Raw genomic sequence first — 25,473 nt, forward strand, 5'->3', positions numbered from 1 at the left:
CTTGAGGAGTGGTCTGCTGCAGGAACTAGACCTCTGGCTCTCTCCAGCGTCACTGTGGGGCTGAATTCTGATGGTGTCCGCGATCTTCACTGTTCTCACTAGAACTATTTTAAATTGTTTTAAAGTCCCACTGATTTAATTAGGTCAGAGGTTCTCTAATAAAAGCTGAACCTACTTAAAAGAGGTGTGATTGCTCCACCTATGACTCATTCTTTTCTTCCCAGCTGTTTGAAGACAAAATGACTGCATTTTGTCATTGCTTCTGATGTGTCTTAGTCAGAGCTTGCAGCTCATAAAAGGACCATATACTATAAATTAAGATCTTTTAAAAGACATGACATGTTTTCTCCAGTGAAATCCATATAGCATATTTAATTTTAATAAAAGAGTGATTAAGTTAAAAAATGAAACAAAACACGACGAGGTTTTTTTTAAGCCCACATACCAAAGGACATAAAACCAGTCATAATTAAAAACTTTTTGCACTGGTATAAAAAAATCATCTATAAAATCATGCAAAACTACCTAACAAATAACAACTGAAGTAAAATTAAAAGCATGATTTTTATTAGACAAAGAAAGTTTTAATGAAAAAAATTTTAGAAACAAAAAATACAAGCCAAACTGTACTATAAAAAATAACATTTCTGTTTCTGCAATTAAAATCTGCTACAAGTTTATTTAAAACTATAAGAATAAATATTTTAAGGGGATAATTAAAGAGACACATGATGAAGCACCAAAAGTAGCCAAAAGCAAAAATAAGAAATAAAAAGCGACATGCCCCACTAGTGTTTAATCTGTAGCCGTAATTAGTGAAGGGAGAAAATTTTTCTTTGAGTTCGTAGTTGTTGTTAGCTGTCGGCCCCCAACTCATGGCGATCCCACGAGTTACAGAGAAGAGCTGGTGGTAGGAGAGCTCTTATCCTCTATCCTTTATAACGGTGTAATAAATGATGAAATCTCTTAGTTTGATGCAGCAGCCTTTTGTCAAATAATATGAAATTATGGGTTTGGTAGAGGTTCTCTTCATTAAGCAAGCTCATCATTCTTCTAATAGGGGAAGAACTAGTCGTGCGAAGGCAGGATTCTGTCTTGGTATCGTGGGTCAGATGAAATTATATTTAATTTCTAACATAATTTTACAAAGGCTAAAAACATAACTTAGAATTTTTCATGCAAAATACATATTGGTGACCTCAAATGTCTAAATGCTAGTGGTTATAGATTGAATTGTGCTCCCCCCTCCAAAAAAAAAAAATATACTGATGTCTTAACACCTGGTACTTGTGAACATGACCATGTTTAGAAATAGTCTTTGAAGACGTTACCTGTTAAGTTAGCATGAGAGCATACTGGAGTAGGCTGGGTCCTAATCCCACCTGAGTGCTATCCTTACAAATGAGGAAAGAGACAGACCCAGAGAAAGAGAGAAGAAGGCCATGTAACCAAGGAGTTACACTGCAGTTGCAACCCAAGGAGCTCCTGAAGCCACCACAAGCCAGGAGAGATAAGGCTCTTCCCCTACATCCTTCAGAGACAGCAAGGCCCCGTTGACACCCTGAATGAAGACTGTTAGCCTTCAGAACTGTGAAACAATAAATTTCTGTTGTTAAAGCCATTCAGTTTGTGTTTACAGCAGCCCTAGAAAATTAATGCACTCTAGAAAGCTTGATTTACAGGCATCTGTTTGAAGCACTAATGATTCCCATAAAGGTTTTACATATACTAGGTAGAGTCCCCAGAGGTCAAAAAATGAGGCTAGAAGCTTAAGTCTGGTCAAAGACATATCAAAGACATACACTGTATCACTGGTATAAGTGACACAGTTTCGGTTAATTCTGAGTATACTTATAAAGGAGTATGGTATCATATATGAATTATCATACAGCAATTGGAAAGAGCTTACTAGGACAATTAGCTGTAGATATTCAATTTGCCTCTGGCTTCCTTCGTTAAGGAAAGAAATGGAGAGTAGAAAATCAGTCAGAGAGACCCATGAAATTAAGAAGTGAAGAACGAGAAATGAGGGAGAGAAACTAAATATGAGAGACCGATTAACTTAATGCTAAGATTTTTAGCCACATTTAACTATTATTTCTCATAAGTACTGCAAAATTTTCCTTCAAGCTTTAAAATCCAGAGTTTCTATCTGAGGGTAAAAATTATATCCCTCCCAATCTAGACATATTCTGTTAACTAGTAGATCAGAGACAACGTGGGATTGTCAGTTACATCATCACTCTGTTGTTAAACACGTGTTAAAGAAGATACTGCATTGTCCTACTGTTACTGAAAAACAATTTGGACTATATTTCTGGTGAAACTCTTATTTTTTACAATCTCGTTAGATGATGATGTGTGTAAGGTTTTGGAGAAACTGTTTCTCCTGTATATACAGTATGTTCAGTTAAAGACATCACAACAATTTTTTATTTCTTCCCATACAAAAATTTATACATATATTGTTACGTGACTCTAATTGCTCTCCCCATACTGTGACAGCACACTACTCCTTTCCACCGGATTCCCCGTGTCCATTCAACCAGCTCCTAACCCTCTCTGCCTTCCCATCTCACCTCCGGACAGAACCCGTAGTTTGAAAATTAATGGCTCCTTCCACTATTGTTTTGGAACCTTACAGATGTATTGGATTAATAAAAACAGCCTCCTCCCCCACCCCCACCCCAGAAAAGTCTCTTGTAACTACTTGAGCTAAGATGAGCTAAGAGGTACACTCCTCACGAGTATCACTTTATGTCCCACAGTCCAGTCCAATCCCTGTCTGGAGATTGTCGAAAATTATTTTAGTTCTGGGCTGATAGAGAATCCAGGGACCAGGCTTTCCGGGGTTCCTCCAGTCTCAGTCAGACCATTAAGTCTGGTCTTCTTACTAGAATTTGAGTTCTGCACTCCATCCTTCTCCTGCTCCATCAGGGACTCTCTGTTGTGTTCCTTGTCAGGGCGGTCATTGGTGGTAGCCAGACACCATCTAGTTCTCGTCTCAGGCTGATGAAGTCTCTGGTTTATGTGGCCTTTTCTGTCTCTCGGGCTAATACGTTCCTTGTGTCTTTGGTGTTCTTCATTCTTCTTTACTCCAGGTGGTTGGGACCAACTGATGCATCTTAGATGGCAGCTTGCAAGCTTTTAAGACCACAGACACCACTCACCAAAGCAGGATGCAGAACATTTTCTTAATAAGCTTTGTTACACCAATTGACCTAGATGTCCCCTGAAAGCATGGTCCTCAGATCCCTAACCCTGCTACTATGTCCCTCAAAGTGTTTGACTGTATATAGGAAACTTCTTAGCTTTGGTTTAGTCCAGTTGGACATCACAACAATTATAAAGTCAGTTTCATCAGCTTTCCTTTAGAGAATATTGATATAATCTGAAATTAATCCAGATTTGGTTAGTGAGATTAAGACTGGGTTTGACAAAATGTTGTATTGTTGTATCATGATCTATTCTGGCTTAGAAACTTTCAGTGTATCAGCATTTTTCAGGTACCTAGTATATCTTGATGAGCGCTGGTGGTGCAGTGGTTAAGTGCTCGGCTACTAACCAAAATGTTGATGGTTCGAACCTACCAGCTGCTCCACAGGAGAAAGATGTGGCAATCTGCTTCCATAAAGCTTTACAGCCTTGGAAACCCTATGAGGGAAGTTCTACTCTGTCCTGTAGTGTTGCTATGAGTTAGAATCAACTCAACAGTAACAGATAAAGCATATCTTGTGTATCAATCACCCTTGATTCTTACTTAGAACTAAAAATTTTAAAACTAAATGTAATCACATACTTGCAGGAAATTTTAGAAAATATATTATACATATTGACCTTTAATGCATGAATGGATTTAATAAATAAATACATCTTAATAAAAGAGGCTTTAGTTACAGAGATAATAAACTTATAATTTAAAAAAAAAACTTTTGTTATGTATGTGCTATGTATTTTGGAAGCATTTTAAACTACTCAAAAATATTAAAATGAAAATACCATATTTTCTGGGGTTGGGGGGAGGAGGCTGTTTTCATTAATCCAATACATCTGTAAGGTTCCAAAACAATAGTGGAAGGAGCCATTAATTTTCAAACTGCGGGTTGAATTTTACATAGGAGCAAAAAGAAACATCCTGGTCTAAGTTAAACACTGCATTTCCAAAAATGTAGGTTATGATCATACTGGAAATCACTGAAGTCTCAACGCTCATAAGCCCATTATACTTAAAAGTTTTACAACCAAGTCTCTATATAACTACACATATTATTGGAAATATTTTCTCTGTGTATCAAAAAGGACCACAAAATAAGAAAAATTGTGCCATTTATATTTGGGTAAGAGTGCTGGATGGTTAATTCTTGATTTTTGATGCCTAGTCATTTTAACTAGTTTTGAATTCAGAAATAGAGAAATTCACAATTACAGTTGGGAGATTTCAATACTCCTCTTGCAGTAATTGATAGAACAAACAGAAAAGCAACAAAATATATAGACTAACTTGACCTAACTGACATAGAACACTCTACTCAACAACACAAAATAAACATTCTTCTCATGTGGGTGTGGAATATTTACCAGGACAGAGCATATCTGGGGCTAAAAATAAGCCTTAACAACAACAACAACAAAAATAGAAATCATGCAAAGTATGTTCTCAGACCATAATGGAATCAAATTAGAAATAAACAACAAAAAGATATCTGGATAGTTCACAAGTATCTGGAAATTAAGGAACATATTACTAAATAATAAATGTTATAAAAAAGAAGTTTTAAAGAAAATTGATACTTTCGACTGAAAAAAATGAAAATATACTGGATCAAAATTTTAGTGATGCAGCTTAAAGCAGTGCTTAGAGGGAAACTTATAGCATTAAATGCTTATATTACAAAAGAAGAAAGGTCTCAAAATAATCTAGGCATTAAAACAATTCAAAAAAGAAGAACAAAATAAACCCAAAGCAGAAGGAAATCAATGAAAAAGAGCTGCAACCAATGAAATGAGAACAGGGGAAAAAAAAAAAATCAATCAAACCTAAAGCTTGATCTTTGAAAAGATCAATAAAATTGACAAAACTCTAGCCAGATGGACCAATAAAAAAAGAGGTAACATAAAAATTAATTTAATAAAAAAATTAATGAAATACAATGATGACACAGAAGTTGAAAGGATAATAAGAGAATACTAACTTTGTGCCCATAAATTTGACTACGCAGATGAAATGGACAATTCTTTGAAAAACACGAACTAGCAAAACTCATGCAAGAAACAGATAACATGGATAGTTGTGTATCTATTAAATAACTGAATTCATAGTTAAAAAACCTGATGGGAGGGAGGGGGAAAGGGGAGGTTAGGTTTATAGTAATGAAAAATCACATTGATTACAGGTAGGGTTGCACAGGTGATTAATTTAACTGCTGTCAAGAAGTTGTACACCTTTAAAAAGTTGAATTGGCGAAAGTTGTATGACAGATACGCCTGGGGTCTTTAAGGCTTGTAAGCAGCCATTCAAGAACCAACAGCTGCTCTTTATTTGCCTGGAGCAACGTGGGAAGAAGGGGAGTCAGAAACAGGAGGATATGGAATGTGTGGCTAATTGCCTCTATGAACAACTGCCTCCTTTGCCATGAGACCAGAAGAACTGGATAGTGCCTGGCTACCATCACTGAACATTTTAACCGAAGATTCTACAGACGAATCCTGATCAAAAGGGGGAAAATGCAGAAGAGAAGTTCTAATTCTTATGTAATCTAGACTTTACAGAGCCATGGAGGCTGGATAAGCCCCTGAAACTATTGCCCTGAGGTAGTCTTTAAACCTTAAACCTTGGGCCAAAAATATCCCCTGAAGTCTTCTTAAAACCAAACAATACTGTTTTAAAGATCTGTGTATATGGGATCAAACTGACAACAGCAACTCAAAAGATTTGGAAACTGAGGAGGCAGTGAGCTTGTGTTAATGGGGGAGGAAAAACTAGGAGGAAGGGTGAGAATGGTTGCACCACTCGAAGAACATGGTCAATGTCACTGAGTTATACATGTAGAAGTTGTTGAACTGGTGTATGTTCTGCGGTCTATATTCTCGACAACAAAATAAATTATGAAAAAAAAGAAAGAAAAGCCTTCTAACAAAAAGAACACTCCAGCCCAGATGGTTTCACTGGAAAATTCTATTAAACATTTTGGAAAGAAGAAAGACACAGAAATCCAGATACAAACCGATACAAATAAGACCACTTGATTTTCTGCCATAGGTGCAACGGCAATTCAATGGAGAAAAGATATTCTTTCAACAAATAGTACTGGAATAAGTGGATATCGACATGCAAAAAACAAAGCAAAACAACAACAACAAAAAAAACCTTTAAACTATACCTCTCACCTTATACAAAAATTAATTCAAAATAGGTCTCAGACCTAAATGTAAAACCAAACCCATTGCCATCCAGTAGATTCTGACTCCTAGCAACCCTATAGAACAGAGTAGAACTGCCCAATAGAGTTGTTTTCCAAGCAGCGGCTGGTAGATTTGAACTGCTGACCTTTTGGTTAGCAGCTTAGCTCTTAACCACTGTGCCACCAAGGCTCCAAATGTAAAATATAAAACTATAAAACATTTAGAAGAAAATATAGGAGAAAACATTTATGATTTGGGCTAGACAAAGCATTCTCAGATGTGGCACCAAAAACACATTCAATAAAAGAAAAACTGATAAATTGGATTTCATCCAGATTAAAAAACGTTTGCTCTGTGAAAGACAGTTATGAGAATGAAAAGACAAGCCACAGAGTAGGAGATAATATTTGTAAATCACAAATCTAACAATCAGTTTGTATCCAGAATATACAGAGAACTCTCAAAACTCAATATTAAGAAAATAAATAGACCAATTTATAAAAAGGGCAAAAGATCTGAACCATCTGAATTGATACTATTTTAATTAAACTTTTAATTTTAACATAATTGTAGATTCACATGACTTTGTAAGAAATAATACAGAGAGATCCCATGTACCCTTTATTCAGTTTCCCAAACGATAACAATCTGTAAAACTGTAGTACAATATCACAACCAGGATGTCAACATCGATACAATCATGATATAAAAGTGTTCCATCACCACAAGAATCCTTTCCATGTTCCTTTACAGCCCCACCCACTTCCTTTCTCTCTTTTTTCTGTCAGTCTTGCTAAAGTTAGTCAATTTAATTGATCTTTTCAAAGAAAGAGATTTTTGCTTTATTTATTTTCTGTTATTCTGTTTTCTACTACATTGGTTTCAGCTCTTTATTATTTCCTTCCTTGTGGTTGCTTTGGGCTTATTTTGTGCTTCTTTTTCTAGATTCTTTAGAAAGAAGCTTAGATCATTAGTTTGACTTCTCCTCTTTTCAAATGTAAGCAGTTAGTGCTATAACTTTCCCACTCAGCACTGCTTTAGCTGTGTCTCATGTATTTTTATATGCTGTGTTTTCATTCAGTTCAGTGTGTGTGTGTGTGTGTGTGTGTGTGTGTGTTTAATTTCCCTTAAAACTTTCTGTTAGATTCAGGGATTATTTAGAAGTGTGTTCATTAGTTTCCAAGTATTTGGAAATTCTCCTGTTATCTTCTGTCTAGTTTTATTCCATTATGGGAAGAGAACATACTCCGTATGATCTCAATTCCTTTAAATTTGTTAAAGCTAGTTTTATGGCCCAGGTATTTCAATTGATGCTTGAAAATAATGTGTATTCTGCAGTTGTTGAACGGAGTGTTTTATATTGTTGATTAGATTCTGTTATTTGATAGTATTGTTGAGTTCTTGCATATACTTGGCTGATTTTCTGTCTAGTTGTTCTATCAATTATTGATAGTCTTCAATTATAATTGTAAATTTGTCTATTTCTCCTTTCATTTCTATCAGTTTTTGGCTCCCATATTTTGTAGGTCTGTTCTTTGGTACATACAGATTTAGAATTGTTACATCCTTGGAACACTTACCCACTGTTAGTGGGAATGTAAAATGGTACAACCACTTTGGAAATTGATTTGGTGCTTCCTGAAAAAGCTAGAAATAGAAGTACCATACAATCCAGCAATCCCACTCCTTGGAATATACCCTAGAGAAATAAGAGCCATCACACGAATAGATACATGCACACCCATGTTCACTGCAGCACTCTTCACGATAGCAAAAAGATGGAAACAACCTAGGTGCCCATCAACAGATGAACAGATAAACAAATTATGGTATATTCACACAATGGAATACTACGCAATAAAGAACAATGATGAATCCGTGAAACATAACATGCAGAAATCTGGAAGGCATGATGCTGAGTGAATTTAGTCAGTCACAAAAGACAAATGTTGTATAAGACCACTATTATAAGAACTCAAGAAAAGGTTTCAACACAGAAGAAAACATTTTTTGATGGTTACAAGGGTGGGGAGGGAGGGAGAGACTTATTCACTGAGTAGATAGTAGACAAGAATTATCTTAGGTGAAGGGAAGGACAGCACACACTATAGGGGAAGTCAGCACAACTGGACTAAACCTAAGCTAAGAAGTATCCTGAATACAACCAAACACTTCGAGGGATGGAGTAGCAAGGGTGGAGGTCTAGGGGCCATCTAGGTCAATTGGCATAACAAAGTTTATTAAGAAAATGTTCTGCATCCTACTTTGGTGAGTGGCATGTGGGGTCTTAAAAGCTAGCAAGCAGCCATCTAAGATGCATCAGTTGGTCCCAACTCACTTGGAGTAAAGGAGGATGAAGAACACCAAAGACACAAGGAAAGCATTAGCCCAAGAGACAGAAAGGGCCACATAAACCAGAGACTGCAACAGCCTGAGACCAGAAGAACTAGACAGTGCCTGGCTACCACCAATGACCGCCCTGACGGGGAACACAACAGAGAGTCCTTGTTGGAGCAAGAGAAAAGTTGAGTGCAGAACTCAAATTCTAGTGAAAAGATCAGACTTAATGGTCTGACTGAGACTGGAGGAACCTTAGAGAGCATGGCCCCTGGACTCTCTGTCAACCTAGCACTACAACCATTCCCGAGGCCAAGTCTTCAGTCAAAGATTAGACTGGTCTATGGGACATAAAATGATACTCGTGAAGAGTGTGCTTCTTAGCTCAAGTAGATATAGGAAACTAAATGGGCAGCTCCTGTCCAAAGGTGAGATGAGAAGGCAGAGAGAGTTAGGAGCTGGTTGAATAGACACAGGAAATCAGGGGTGGAAAGGAGGAATGTGCTGTCACAGTATAGGGAGACCAATTAGAGTCACATAACAATGTATGTATAAATTTTTGTATGAGAGACTAACTTGAATCGTAAACTTTCACTTAAAGTACAATAAAATAAAATTAAAAAAAAAAGACACCAAAAAAAAAAAAAAAAAAGAATTGTTATGTCTTTTTTGTGGACTGATCCTTTAATCATTATGTAATGTCCGTTTTATCTCTGGTAAATTTCCTCTGACATCTACTTTAGTTGATATCAATATAGCTACTCCTGCTCTTTTGAGTAATATTTTCACGATATATCTTTTCTCTCCTTTTACTTTCTATCTACTTACATACCATTATATTTGAAGTGAGTTTCTTTAGACAGCATATAGTAGGGTCATGTTTTTAAATTCACTCTGCCAATCTTTCTTTTAATTGTATTTAGATCATTTACACTGACTCCACAGTGACATTCAATGGGAAATTTCCATTCTGTGGGAAATGGAAATAACAGGAGAAGACCACTCTTTCTAGAAGTTTGGAAGAAAACAGGAGATAAGTAGAACTGTTGGGGGAAGAGGGTTAAAGGAGGGTTTTTGTGTTGTATTGTTTAATTTTGCCTTTTTTTTTTTTTCCTTTTAAAGAAGAGGAAATACTAAATAGACAATAGATAAGTGGTAACTTTGGTGAAGGGTAAGACAGTACACAATACTGGGGAAGCCTGCACAACTTGTACAAGGAAAGGTCATGGAAGCTCCATAGACACATCCAAACTCCCTGAGGGACTGAATTCCTGGGCGGAGGGCTATGGGGACCATGGTCTCGGGGAACATCTAGCTCAATTGGCATAACACAGTTTATAAACAAAATGTTCTACATTCTGCCTTGGTGAGTAGCATCTTGGGTCTTAAAAGCCTGTGAGCAGCCATCTAAGATACTCCACTGGTCTCACCCCTTTGAGAGCAAGGGAGAATGAAGAAAACAAGATACAAGGAAAAGATTAGCCCAAAGGACTAATGGACCACAACTACCACGGCATCCACCAGACTGAGTCCGGTACAACTAGATGGTGCCTGGCTACCACCACTGATTGCTCTGACCGGGATCACAACAGAGGGTCCCAGACAGAGCTGGAGAAAAACGTAGAACAAAATTCTAACTCACAAGAAAAGACCAGACTTACTGGCCTGACAGAGACTGAAGAAACTCCGAGAGTATGGCCCCCAGACACCCTTTTAGCTCAGTAATGAAGTCACTACTGAGGTTTACCCATCAGCCAAAGATTAGACAGCCCCATAAAACAAAACAAGACTAATGGGGCACAACAGTCCAGGGACAAGGACTAGAAGGCAGGAGGGGACAGAAAAGCTGGTAGTAGGGAACCCAAGGTTGAGAAGGGACAGTATTGACATGTTGTGGGGTTGTTAACCATTGTCATAGGGCAACATGTGTACTAACTGCTTAATGAGAAACTATTTGTTCTGTAAATCTTCATCTAAAGTACAATGAAAAAAAAAAGATTAAAAAAAATTCAATACCTATAAATTAGATTATAGAAATATAAAAAGTCTGGTAATAAAATGTCTTTTTAGTATACAAATGAATAAAAGAGGTCTGCTCTCAAAAAAAAAAGAAGTAACCAGCAAAGAGGAGGAGGTTGAAAATATTGGAGATATAATACTTGGTGGCTCATGATCACAGAGGAGAAGAAAGTAGTCAACTCGAGAGTACACAAAGAGAGAGTAAACAGAGGTATCAACTGCAGGACAGAAAGATCAGGCAAAGTTTGGGCTGGTGGAAAAGGAGCAAGACGTTGAGATGGTCAAGTCTGGTGGCATATGGATTGGGCACGCTGCTTGAGAAAATAAATAAAATGATTATCCAGTGGGGTAGGTGAGTTGGATGCTTTGAAACTGGAGTGGCTCTAATCTACATGGTTCCCCACCCTCCCAAGTAGCATTCAGCAATATGGGTTATTATCACACCATAATATTTCTTTGAACCAACTCTCTTCTCCATCACTATTACCAATTCTTGCCCAGAGACAATTGCAAAAGCCTCCTAACTGGCATCCTTCTTCCAGACTTGCTGCTCAAATAGACAGACTGCAATGATTTATTTTAAATCCCAATCAGACTAAATAACTTACTGCTTTAAATTCTCAAAAGTAAGTTACACGTGGGTGGGTGTTCTTCCAAATATGACCTTTGTTCTTCTTCTCTCACTTCACCAGCAAGTTTCAATGAATATCATGTAGCATGCGGACTATCATACTGATACTTCCCAATGTCTCTTCTAAGCTCCAGAACGATATATTCAATGGTATATTGGATACCACATGGTCCCACAGAAACTCCAAACTCAATACACTGGTAACTTAATTCTTCTTTCTGTGAAATATCTTTCTTTACCCATCGCTCATTCTCTGTGATTTTTACCATCATTTACCTTGTTGTCCAAACTGTCTTCGACCCTGTCGTCTCCCTCATCCCAATATCCAATTAATTACAAATCTTGTCAATTCTAGTAAATTCTTTTTAGCTGCTGTCGAGTCGGCCCCGACTCATGGCTGATTCCATGCACAATGGAATGAAACACTGCCTGGTCCAGTGGGCAGCCAATGAACTGTGCTGTTCAATACAGTAGTCACCCAGGATCAACTGTAGACTGGACTGCTGTGACCCACAGGGTTTTCATCGGCTGATTTTCAGAAGTAGATCTCCAAGCCTTTCTTCCTACTCTATCTTAGTCAGGAAGCTCTGCTGAGACCTGTTCAGCATCATAGCAACATGCAAGCCTCCAATGACAGATGAGTGGTGGCTGCACATGAGGTGCACTGGCTCGGGATCAAACCCAGGTCTCCCACATGGAAGACAAGAATTCTACCACTGAACCACCGTCCCCTCCCCCAACAAGTTAGTATCTTCCAAATATTTGCACTTCTTTCTACTCACACTGCTTTATCTTGTTTTAGGCCACCATCATCTTTCTTCTAGCAAACAGAAGTAGCTACTTAGTCACCATTCCCCTTGTCTTACTTCCCCCTTCAATTTCTTTACCACTGTGCAGGCAGTGTAATCTTCTTAAACTATAAATATGATCATAACACCACTCTATTTCAATGGCACCCTCTCACTTACCTTAGAATAAAAACCTTGATCAATGCTGTCCAACCAAACGTTCTGCAATGATGGAAATGTTCCATATCTGTGCTATTCAATACAGTAGCCATTATTCACACATGGCTGACTACTGTGCAATTGAAATAGGGCTAGTATGACTGAGAAACTGAATTTTTACATTTAATTTAAATTTAATAGCCAAATGTGCCTAGTGGGTGTGTATCAGACAGCACAGATCTAGATTGTTCTTAGCATGGCATACAAGAGTTTCCATGTCCTGGCTTTGTCTTATTTCATGACACCCTCTCTCTCACAAAATTTACTCTAGTTATAATAAACTGTTTAGTGTTTCCTACATCCATAATGATATCTCTGACATTCATGTCTTTGCTCATGCTGTTCTTCCTGCCTGAAGGTCCTTCCATCTATTCTGATTGTATTGCTCTTACTTACATTTCAAGACACAGCCTAGGTATCATCTTTTCTGGAGATCCTCTTTTAAAACTTCGGGTTAGTCTAAGAAAACTGTTAGTTGCCTATCCAGTACCCATGCCCTCGCCCCCAAAATGTACCCAGTTCCAGGTGATGGGATCACAGTTGGTCAAAGCTAACCATAAGGATCCTATCCCGTTTTCCTAGCCTTCGTTGCAGCTAGGGGTGGCCATACGACCAAATTCTACCAATGAGATTTAAACCTATGTCTGACAGAGGTGGTTGCTGAGAAAGCTTCTGTTTTGCTTGATCAAGGACAAATACAGCTGGTACCAGTCGATTCTCGTACTTCCTGCCTTGAACTACATAACTGATATCTAGCTGTAATACCCATGTTGAGTCTATTTAGCCACAGATACGTAGAAAGCCAAGAGAATCTCATGGTATGTAGGCCTCGATATTGTTAAACCCCTGAACCACTGCCAGCAGCAGCCTAACTTTGGATTCCTTGTTTTCAGGCCATTGTTAGTTGAGTTTCTGTTACTTGCAGTCAAATGCATTCCTGATATAACCCTCCACTTCTGTGCTCTCACAGCATGTTGTGAATAGCTCTGTTACAATTATTACTTGTATCAAAATAATGTTTACATATTTCTCACACTAGGCCAACTATTATAGTAGCTGTGGATCCCTTGTGGCACAGTGGTTATGAACTCAGCTGCTAACCAAAAGGCTGGCAAGCCACTCCTTGGAAACCCTATGGGACAGTTGTATTCTGTCCTATAGGGTCGTATGAGTCAGAATCAATTAGAAGGCAACAGGTTATCCTGACTGCCTATATGTAACTTGATTAGAAAATGGAGTAAACAATAAAGCCATAATTTAATTTAAATCTAGTATTAGAAATGTAATTAGCTCCCATTTTATATAATAAACAACACTGTGATAAACATCTTTATCCACACACCTTTGCTCTGCTGATTCACTTAAGATATCTTATGCTTAATACTGGAATCATAGGTCAAAGAGTCCAAGTTTTTCAAGCATTTGATTAATTTCCCCAGTTGCTTCCCAAATTGATAATATCAGCATTGAGTCAAGTTTTCTCCAACATTTATCAATCTAAATGAAAATAATGTTTTGTTATTTAATTTGTAATTATTTGAATAGTTGAAAACTCACTATAACTATTGGCCACTGGTATTTTTTCCCTATGAGTTGTTGTTCACTTTATTTTTCTACTTTATGGGTAGTAGTTTCTTACTAAATTTAAGGGCTTTTTATATGTAAAGAACAAAAATTTGTTTTTATTGTTTAATATTTTCTTCATATATATGGCTTTTTCTTCCCCCTTTAACCAGTTTGTCTTTGCATTGAATTTTATTGGCATGAAATGTTGGAGCAGTCAAATTTTAACCTTCTCCTCTAGAATTTCTTGCACTGATATACTTCCTGGAGAATTCAGTTATCAGAGATTGGTTATCTATTCATGTATGTTTCCTTCTAATATTTAGAGTTTTAATTTTTTTATAATTATTATGTGATGTTCCTCTAGCAGCAAATTTTCACCACAGCATATTTTGAATAATTCCTTATATAATTTGTGTTCTTGCCTTCCCATTCATTTATCCATAAACCCACTCAAAAATATTTACTACATGCCAGGTTCTGTTAGGTAGGCATATGGGATAAATTAATGAATAAGACAAACTCCTTGCTGTCATGGATATTATATACAAAAGTTCAGGTTGCCATATGTCAATTAGGAATTGAATGGCTTATTAAATATAGAAGGATATTTGTTAACTTCAATGCTTTTGTTTTGAATATCAATTTATTTTAGCTGTCTCTTTTAAGAAGCATATAGTTGGATTTTGTATATAAAGCCAGCTGAGTGAGAATATTTACCTTTTTTAAGGTGAGCTTAAATATATATATGTGCAAAACCGTAACTATATATTATCATATCTATCTAATACTGCAAAAGACCTCTTTAAAGTCCCTTTAAAGTGTTAAAAAGCAAAGATGTTACTTTGAGGACTAAGGTGCACTTGACAAACCATGGTATTTTCAATGACCTCATATGCACATGAAAGCTGGACAATGATTAAGGAAGACTGAAAAAGAATTTACACCTTTGAATTATAGTGTTGGTGAAGAATACAGAATATACCATGGGCTGCCAGAAGTACAAACAAATCTGTCCTGGAAGAAGTACAGCCAGAATGCTCTTTAGAGGCAAGGATGGCAAGACCTCATCTCACGCACTTTGGACACGTTATCAGAAGGGACCAGTTCCTGGAGAAGGACATCATGCTTGGTAAAGTAGAGAGTCAGCAAAAAAGAGGAAGACCCACAACAAGATGGACTGACACAGTGGCTGCAACAATTGGCTCAAATATAGCAACGATTATGAGAATGGTGCAGGACCAGGCAGTGTTTTGTTCTGTTGTACAGAGGGCCGCTATGAGTCGGAACAACGACAATAACAACATATATATAGTGATACACACACACACACACACACACACACACACACACACACGAGATCGCTGGTGGAACAGTGGTTAAGCGCTTGGCTGCTAATCAAGAGACTGGTGGTTCAAACACACCAGTCACTCCAAGGGAGAAAGATGTAGCAGTCTGCTTCCATAAAGATTACAGCTTTGGAAACCCTATGGGGCAGTTCTACTCCGTCCTTTAGGGTAGCTACAAGTTGGAATCAACTCTATGGCAATGGGTTTGGTTTGTTTTATATATATATATGTGTGTGTGTATATATATATATATATATATATATATAAAATGCTTAGTACAAAATGGAGCCCTGGTGGCACAGTGGTTAAGCATTCGGCTGCTAACCAAAAGGTCAGGAGTTCAAGACCACCAGCCACTCCTTGGAAACCCTATAGGGCAGTTCTACTCTTTCCTATAGGGTCGCTATAAGTTGGAAACGACTCGATCGAAGTGATCAGTGGATTTAGTACAAAAAGCATAAAGAAAAATGCTTATGGTACTATTATGGTAGTATTGTTATTTGTCAACTTTATGCTTTCTTTGGTAAGCATTGTTATTTTCTTCCATTATTATTACTATTTAGTGAGTCTTATTAAGAACCAGACATTTTGTACTAAACACTTAAAAATTAACAATAATGAACATTTATTGAGTGCTTACTATATGCCAAGTACTGTTTTTATATAATACTCCCCCGTTAATCCTTATTACATTATACTGGTCGCACTGCTTTCTACCAGTCCTTTCAGACTTGCTTTCTTCTTGATTGAATTATTCATTTTTATTCATCTCTCGGTGGTAGACTATCTTTTTTACTAGAAAGGCATGTGGATGGTACCCTTCCTAAGCTTGTACATGTGTGACTGGATATAACCCTACCTTTTTGGCCTTTGTCTATTCAAAGACACATGGTCAGTTTGCCATCAATTAACCCTTTTTTTGTTTGTTTTTGGAAGTTGAAGTTTAAGATTAAACTAGCAGCTTTTGCCTGGCTTTCTTACTTCATATCTAGCAGCCTAACCCAAATAAGGTCAGTACCGGACTTGAGCAAGATTTAAGCCATAGGCCATGGCTTATTATGATTTGGGTATACTTTTGCTGCTGGTACTTTCTAAGCCTGAAGAGCTTGAGCTCTTTTAATCCTGATTTTTGGCATGGACTGTGTGCTTTAGGCTCTCCAGTGCTCTTGATTTTCCATGTCTTCCTTACCAGGCTGGTTTCGGATCACTACTAACTAGACTTCTCTAATTCTGCACCGTGTACCTATCTTGTCACCCAGAATTTGGCTCGTGGTCTAAAACTGACACACAGTACCTTTGGGTGCCTTAGTTTTTTATACATTGATAAATAAAAAAATAAAAATAAAAACCAAACTGTTTCTGTTGAGTTGATTCTTTGACTTATAGTGACTGTACAGGACAGAGTAGAACTGCCCCACAGGGTTTCTAAGGAGCAGCTGGTGGATTTGAACTGCTAACTTCTTGGCCAGCAGCTGAGCTCTTAACCACTATGCCACCAGAGCTCCATATATTCATAGTACTAGCCAAATCACAGTATAAATGTAGGCTGAAGGGTTCAAAGTCTGGCTCAGCCTCCTGGTAGCTGTCTGACCTAAATAAACCTTTATAAGCCTTAATTTTCTAATCTATAAAATAGGTATAATAACAGTTCCTGTCTCAATGTGTTGTGAGGATAAAATAAGATAATCTATTTAAAGTTTTTAGCACAGTGTCTAACCCATCAGAAGCATTCAGTAAGTATTTGTAGTTATTAGTCATTATTCCAATAATTCAGTGTATTATTCTTCCCCATAATTCTTAATCTGTGATAATTTTTCATGTAGAAGGGAAAATCCCCAACTTTTTCAAAAGGAGTAATTCTAGAGGAATACACACTGCAGTATAAAAACAAGCTAATCCCTCATATTCTATGCTTTATGTTTAATGTATCATATAAAGCTCATGGAGAGGAAAAGAATATCTCAATCATTAACTGTGCTTATAACAGGAAGCTAATTACTTAAACTGTTAAGAGATACAATTGTAAGGTAGATAATTATACTGACTTTTGAGGACTAAGAGTTACATTTTTTACCATATGTTTATATTTCAAACATAGGTTTAAAAAAATTTAGTAGTCCTATGTAATTGCATTGTGATATGTGTTAAAACCAATATAATGTGATATAAACATTTTAAAATTCTATCACAAAATTTAGCAAATTATTTATCAATAACTAAGAATTTCCCCCAATTAAATTACTATAAAGCACCACAGCAAAACAACTGCTAATCCAGAAAACAGGAAATAAGGGACATAGAAGATGTATAATAAGCATCTGGGGGACATGGAATTTATCCCATGAGTGCTGTAAAGAGCGCATAATTTAAGAGTGCCAAAGCCCAAGTGTGTTGTGAGGATCTTTCCTCAACAGTGACATTAATTGCACATCCCACAGATGCTTATTATGTATTCTATTTCTATCAAAGTGTAAAACAAGGTCTAAAACATAGATTCAATATATTTAAAGGTGATAATACAAAAGTTACTCTGGCTTAACAGAAATTGTTAATTTTAAACTCTAATATTTGATCTCTCTGCAAAAGAGTATTGTAGTAAAAAGCGAAAGCAGTTGATGACTTGAATCTTTATATTTGAATCTACTATGATTAAGAGTCTTCTGGAATCACATCAACATCTGTGCTCAAGGGATGGAATCATAACACTAATATTTTGATGTTTTTGCACAAACACAATCCCAAGTGATGAAATCACAGGGCATTCTTCTCATACTAAAGATGAAGATCCCACAAACATTAAGAAATACCTTTAGAAGTTTGAATGTAGTCAAATGTTTTACTTTGGGAATTAGTGTGCACTGACAGACCCTCAAAGAACTTAATAAAAAAAAAAAATCCAACACACGTCAATAATTGACAAAGACAACTCAAGATGTAAGTTATTTAAATTAAAGGAAGAGAAACTTCATTCTAAGTGCAACAGTAGTAAACTTTCATAAAGATAATGAAAAAACTGTGAAAATTACTTTCAGGATATATTATTTTATAATATCACTTATGCAGTACTGAACATTTAATCGCAAATTATCTTTGTTGAACCTGAAACAGTAAGTTGATTTAACATTTCCTAACAGAAAAACAAACTAAAATTATCCAAGAGATAATGCATCTAAATATATAAACTGATAGCATTAATAAGCAAGCTATTATATAACATTTAGGATTTATGGGTACTCATTCCCATATTTCAAAATAAATATAAATTCATCGAAAATTAACATAAGCTAACTTGGAATGACTTTAGCCAAAGTTACTGCAACCATTAATTGTGATTTTGTTAAATAAATTAGGAAAATACAAGAAATGTCTACACATGACACGTCTTCTACTTCAGAAGACATCCACATAAATTCTTACAAAAACTTGAAAAAAAACTAGTTTTAAAAATTGAGTAAGCATGCTCTAGAGCAAAGATCACTAGTTAAGTTTAAAAAAAAAAAAACGAGCAATTGCTAAATCTTTTTCTTAATGATAATTATAGCCATGATAGAAAGCAGATTTAAATAATTTTTAATGTATCATGCAACTGCTGAAGATTGACTAAAATTAGAAATCTGGACTCACTAGGTGGTATAATTTAGTCTTGCTAACACTCTCTCCCCCCATGTAAACATATATTTATGATTTACCCCTCATTCTATAGAAATTGTTGGCATTAATAACATTTTGCCATTGGCTCACTCATTACTGACATTTGTTTTTCTAATTCTACTGGAACATTTTAGTTTACGAGAAAATTTTTTTTTTTTTTTTTGAAAATCAGAATTCTGTAAAACACTTGTCACAAAAAAGCACACATTAGGTAATACAACATGGAATCTGATCAGAACCCTAAGGAAAAGCTGTCATTAACTGACAACTGATTATTTTATATTTGTCCACTTGATGACAAATTTACCCAAACCACAAACTAATTGTTTTCAAGTATTATTTTTGATCATAAAACTAAATTAACAACTTTCTTCCAAAAGGAATAGGCAGTACCATCAACAATTATTTAGATTCATAATACTTGTATGGTATAGAACAAATGAAAACCTTTCAAATTCATTTCTATGAGACACACACCTACGTTATTTATTAGGCTCAGTGACATAAATTATTGGGCCAAATTGCTACGGAAGTGTCTAAAAGTTTACTCTCAACTGCTATACTTACTTCTTTAGAAACACTGGTCTAAAGGGCAGCTATTATATGTGTCCAGTTAAGTAGAAGCCCACATGCTTTCATGAAGAAAACACAGAAAGCCAAAGCCAGAGTTGGAAGGGTTAGTGATTCTCATGGCACATCATATTCAAACAGCCGTGAAAATCCTAATTTAGCAACTGTAATGACAGATGATAATAATAAAAGCACTGCTAAACATACATTGAATGCTTACTACATACTGAGCACAATGTTTTCTGTATATTACGATTTAATTCTCAAAAGCACCTAATGAAGTAGGTGCAATTTATTATTTTTAATCTCCATTTCACAGATGAAGAAACCAAGGCTCAAAGTGGTCCAACAGGTCTGTTTCATTTCAAAGCCTGTACTTCTAACTACTATTTTATATTATAGTATTCTTTGGCAGCAAATTTTCTACCAGTCATCAGTAGGGAATAAGCAGACGGCCGTACAACTTAGGCTAGCATACAGGGACACAGGCAAAATCAAAGGCACTGGCCTTTCATGTGCACCACACATAATAATAAAACCAAATGAATAAGGGAAATGGGTAATTAAAACCCTTGCACTATAAAATATAATGAGGTCCAAATTGAAAGAATGAATGACCTCTTGTTCAAAGATTGAAAAAAAAAGTTTTTTTGAGACAATGCAGATGAGATTCTATACAAAAATAATGGGACAGATAAGGCAGCTAGGACTATGGCTAGCCCCAGTATTGTTAGTTATTACTAATAAATAAAATTGGAACGATTAAGAGTAGTTATGTCATGGTTCACGGAATTTTATCAGGAAGGTGCCGGTCAGATGTCAAGCAGCCCTATGACTTATGATGAAGAGGAAACTGATGGAAACTAATGTTAGAAACGGAAACTGGGCTACATCATCTTTACATGACTGTACTGAAGCAAATGCCATCATCACTGCAACGCAAAGCAACAGCTCAGGCAAAGAGGTAAAAAATTATTGAGCATTTCAAAGAAAAAATACACATGCCAAACATCAATTTCTTTCCTTCAGTGTTTAAGAACAATTTCTAGACCTTAGTGAAAATTTTTGGAGGGTATAAAATGGGCTTTTGTATTTGAATATACCAATTCTTTGAGTGCACAGCCCAGAGGAATATACAATTTAACTCCTGACCTTGCATTAGCTATTTTAAAATAAATCTTTATCCCTATAATCACAAATGTATTATCTATACTTACAAGTGTAAAGAGCAATTCATTAATAACCTACAGCGCTGCCCCGTACCCATGTCACACACATTCTCATTTCCAGTAGGAACTATGGAGCTACTCTCAATGATGAGGTCAAGCTTAAGTCACAGAAATGAAAGCAATCAGCGTTACAACAGGTAAACACTTATTCAATCACTGTTCAGAGAAGAAAAACAGCTGAGAAGTATTATTAATAAAAGACTGTGTATAACATGAAAACATAAATAAAACACTCATTGGTATTCTCTTCTCTGGGCTAAATAAACAGCCTTGCTCTGGTCCTAAACTTTAGACTCATTTGAAATTTTTTACAATTCAAATAATGAGTTCATGTTTATTCAACACCTACTATGTACATCTCAATAATAACTCACCAATTTTCCGAATTCTACCCAATTGACAGTCAGCATTTGCAGAAAACTTCTACCAAGGAACTGCTCAGCACTAGATATGAATGCTCTACTATTTCAACATAAAGGATACTTCTGTTGTCTACAGCACTACACAGCTAATTTATATTTACTAAAACCTCTGTATTTCTAATTTGTCTGTACACATTTATAAACCACTGATACATATAAATTGTCAGTGCTATTTCCTCACTTTTCCATGAATTTCTCCCTGCCCCACCTCAGCTCATCCCCCTGCTACTGTGTATTGTAGGAGCTGCTCTGGCTGCAGTCCCTACCCTCTGTGTTCTCCAGCTCAGAACATCTAAGGAATGACTGGCTTCCTATTTTTCTGCTATAGCACATTAGAGAATTTACATGGCTGAAAAGATTAAGACAATATATTCCCTGGGGAGGGACATTATCTTATTGATAGAAATCCACTTTTGAGGGTAGAATGGAAGATGAAGAACATGGACATCTTACAGGATTACTTGGGTTCTGGGCTGGCTTCATGGATGTACGACCTGTGCACGTGCACATAGCTTGGTATTTGGAAGGGCCCCATGTTTGGTTTAATGATCTGCTGTTGTCTTGAAATTCTTACTAATTTCTAAACAAGCGTCCCATAATTTTCATTTTGCATTGGGTCCTGCAAATATGTAGCCAATCCTGCTTGGGTCTGAATTATGAATTTAATATGTGCAAACTTAACCTAAGCCTTAGTTTCTACTTAGTCTAAGCCTTAGCTTCTTCATCTGTACCAAAGGGATAATACCCAATTAATGAGGCTAGTGGGAATATGAGACACCACATGTGAAAGTAATGAGTACAGAGCCTAGCACAAAAGACACAAAAGAGATGTAACATAAAATGGAGCTGGGACAGTTCTTGCTCTTAACTTCTAGAAACCACCATAAATCATAATTAGGTGTAGTTGAAATTTAAACTTTAATACTTACAACCCATATATCTGTGGTGCAATTTCTAGTCTGTTCAAGTGCATATAAAGCTCAATATCATGCTTCTTCAGTAGATTATCCTGGATCTGGTTGACTTTAGTAACAATAGCAATTGTTGGCCCTAAATCCTGTGGCCTAGCAAAGGGGATGGGAGTCATCAGTGCTTCTTTCCCCTAAAAACATAAAGACAGGAAAAATTGAACATATATTATTTCAATATGAAATTAAAAAATACGGACATCATTATTGAATTTATCTACAAAGGAAGTTTAAGCAGGAACCACGAACTACATCAAACCTCTCACGACAAATGCTTAAAATATGGAATCATATGCTGATCATCATACAAGTAACTGTGCTCATATGGCAATGGCCAGGATATGCCTTCTAAAACGTTTTTCTACCTGTATTCCTTAACCAGTTTCTCTTAATGGCATTAAGTGTTACAAGACAATCTTGGCTAGAGGTAGTGGTGGCCACTGTAGTCCATTTGTCCATGGCTAGTTTATCTAACCAGACACAGTACATAAATGACAAGCCTTAATGGAAACGTATTTCTTGGGTATAAAACTTAAACATGAAAACAGTAAATGAAAACTGTGTTACTCTGAGTTGAGGAGCTAGCACTCAGAAACAGGAAATAAAGGAAACTAGCTCTAGAAAGAAGACGTTCTCTGAATGCCCTCTGGTCGATTTAAATAGCTAAGTAAAAAGATTTTAAAACTCTCCAAGATCAAAAGTATAGATGACTTTAAAAAAAAAAAATCTATGTTGGGCCAACTTACAACTTTACTTCCTGCCACCCATAATCTCATTATTACGAGAGATGTGTCTCTAACTGCTTGCAATGCTTTCTTTTCTGTGAACTCCAATGATACCCCTCAAGTCTGATGAATTCCCCAATGCCTGACCTTTCTTCTGACCTTCAGTCCACAATTTCCACCTTTCTGCAGTCACCATTTGTAGCATCACCGTCTCATATTTTCTGACTACCACTCATTCTGAGTCTACTTCTCTAGCTTAAATTCATCTTTTTGTTTCTCAATGCTGTTTTTTCATATAGTCTGGTCTTAGTTTTATTCTCTACTTTTATACCTTCCTCGAGTGATATCAGTCATACACACTGCTTCAACCAATATCCATTTTCCCAAAGACTTCCTAATCTGTATTCATAGCCTAGTACTCTCTTGATTGCCTCCTATAAGTTCAAAACCTCACAAGGAATCTTTCACTGCCAGAAGGGTCTCAAATTCAGTAGGCCTAAAACCAAGCTTATCATTTTCTGTTCTTCTTTCATCACGTCCATCTTACCCCATTCTCCAGTAAGAACGCCTACTCTGCCCACGTTAGCTCCTCGGTACCTCTTGTATCTTCTACGGCCCTACTGTCACTGCTCAATTTGAGGCTCTAATAATTTCCTTCCTTCTATCTGTTTTTGTTGCTTTTAAATCCGTCTTCTAAAACACTGGGTGATCTATCTAAAACACAAATTAGAGTATGCCAAATTGCCCTGTTTAAACCTCTCCAGTAATTCTGCATTGTTTTCACTTGGGAAAAAAAAAATCCAAATTTCCTTAGCCAGATCTACAAGGCCTTTTCAATATCTGGCCAGTCTCTATTCTCACGGGCTTCTAGAGGCCCTGGGATGCCATTCTTTTACTTGAAATCTACTTTCCCTGGTGTCTCCACTGAGGAGCTCTCAAGTATATTTAGATTCAGCTCAACTGTCGAGCCCTCCAGAAAGCCTTCCTTAGCCCTGTTTCTTTTTCTTCTCTGACACTCCAGCATCCTTTACTGCTTCTCTCTCCTCCTAAACTGGTGAGATATCTAAAAGGAACATCATCTTTTCATCGCTGGACCAGATTCTGGGACAGAAAGATAAAGAAAAATTCCTTTCCTTAGTCTGGAGGGGAAGACTACACAAATAAAGAAACCTAGAATTCCGTGTAAGAGCATCAGCTAATCAGGCTGGTGGAAGGCACAGAAGAGAGAAGAAGCATGTATTAGCGTAAGGGAAAACCTCCTGTCCTTCCAGGACCACTTCAAGCCTTACAAGGAAATGTATTCTCTTATCATTCCTGTAGTGTCTGCCCTAGTGTCTTTTGGGTGCAAGGATATAAGGCCATGTTAATTTTTATGGCTCAATTATTTTGTGATAATTTATATAGATAAGCAAAATGAAGTCTCTATATCGTTGTCACTTACTATAAAAATAATACATTTGAGACACTTTTTTTTAAATTTTGTAATATCTAGTATTCTCTTCTAATTAAAAAAAAATTAACCACTATTAAAATTTTTTTCCTATTGATATTAATTTGAAATATATGTTCTGGAGAACTCATGTTAATTGTAAGATACCATTCATATTTGAAAAACAGGGTTTACTCTACAGACAAATTTCCATAAAAAATGATCAATTTAACATTTTATACATTTTAGTCATGCAGTTTTTCTCTAATGGAGGATCTTGTGTGGCTGAGTACTAGCCAGAATGGGGTGGAGGCACTGTGCTCAGGGACTGTTTCAACCAATCTCGTGGAACACAGATCACTCTATCCATCTGTATCAAGACCCTATATACAGTGTCTTGAATAGACATACTATTATATAAATACTATTGCAGGCTTTGGAGAAAATCCTAAAATAATCTGTTAAAAATATTTCACTTAATGAAATCATATGATCAATTTCTAGTCTGAACAGAGCTGTCATTAAATCAACAGCATATACAGCCCATTTTTCATATACTTGATACGAACTCATATATAAAAAACAAAAAAACCAAACTCATTGCCGTAGAGTTGATTCCGATCAGTGACCGTATAGGATGGGGGTAGAACTGCCGCATAGGGTTTCCAAGGCTGTAATCTTTACTGAAGCAAACTGCCACATCTTTCTCCCACAGAGTAGCTGGTGGGTTCGAACCGCCAACCTTTGGGTTAGCAGCTGAGATAGTCTACTAAAAACTACAGGCTTGTATAAACTGTACTTTCAAGAGTTCCCCTGTGCTCAGAATACTTATAATAAAATCTCTTAAGTCTAAGAAACTCCAAAGTAATGCTCATGATCACTTAAATGCTGTTAAACAGCTTAGCTTATCTAACAAAATCACATGAGAAGATAAAGTTAATATAAAATATTCCCTTATCTCCAGGACTTCTTATCATAATAAAGAATGCTATTTGCATTTATCACATATGATCAAATGGGAAAGCTACAACTATTAGTAAAACTACAATTTTTTTTTTAACTGTTTCTTTAATGTGCTACTCAAAGTGTGGTCTGCAGATCAGTGCCAGTCCACATACTGTTTGTTATAGGAACACAATGAGATAATGAGTTTGTGCCAGAATAGAAACCA

At 36.4% G+C, this 25,473-nt stretch overlaps 1 protein-coding gene across 15 annotated transcripts in view; it reads right to left on the bottom strand.

The window, feature by feature from the left end:
• Positions 1-25,473, bottom strand: part of TBC1D5 (TBC1 domain family member 5) — a 657,932-nt gene that overhangs the window by 230,155 nt on the left and 402,304 nt on the right. For all 15 annotated transcript variants that reach the window (XM_023739548.1, XM_023739547.1, XM_023739544.1 and 12 more), the window contains one exon: positions 22,110-22,282. In XM_023739548.1, coding sequence (XP_023595316.1) covers positions 22,110-22,282 — 173 coding nt within the window. The remainder of the gene's footprint in view (positions 1-22,109; positions 22,283-25,473) is intronic.

The sequence above is a fragment of the Trichechus manatus genome, unplaced genomic scaffold (assembly GCF_000243295.1).
Source record: "Trichechus manatus latirostris isolate Lorelei unplaced genomic scaffold, TriManLat1.0 scaffold00136, whole genome shotgun sequence".
Classification (NCBI taxonomy): Eukaryota; Metazoa; Chordata; class Mammalia; order Sirenia; family Trichechidae; genus Trichechus; species Trichechus manatus.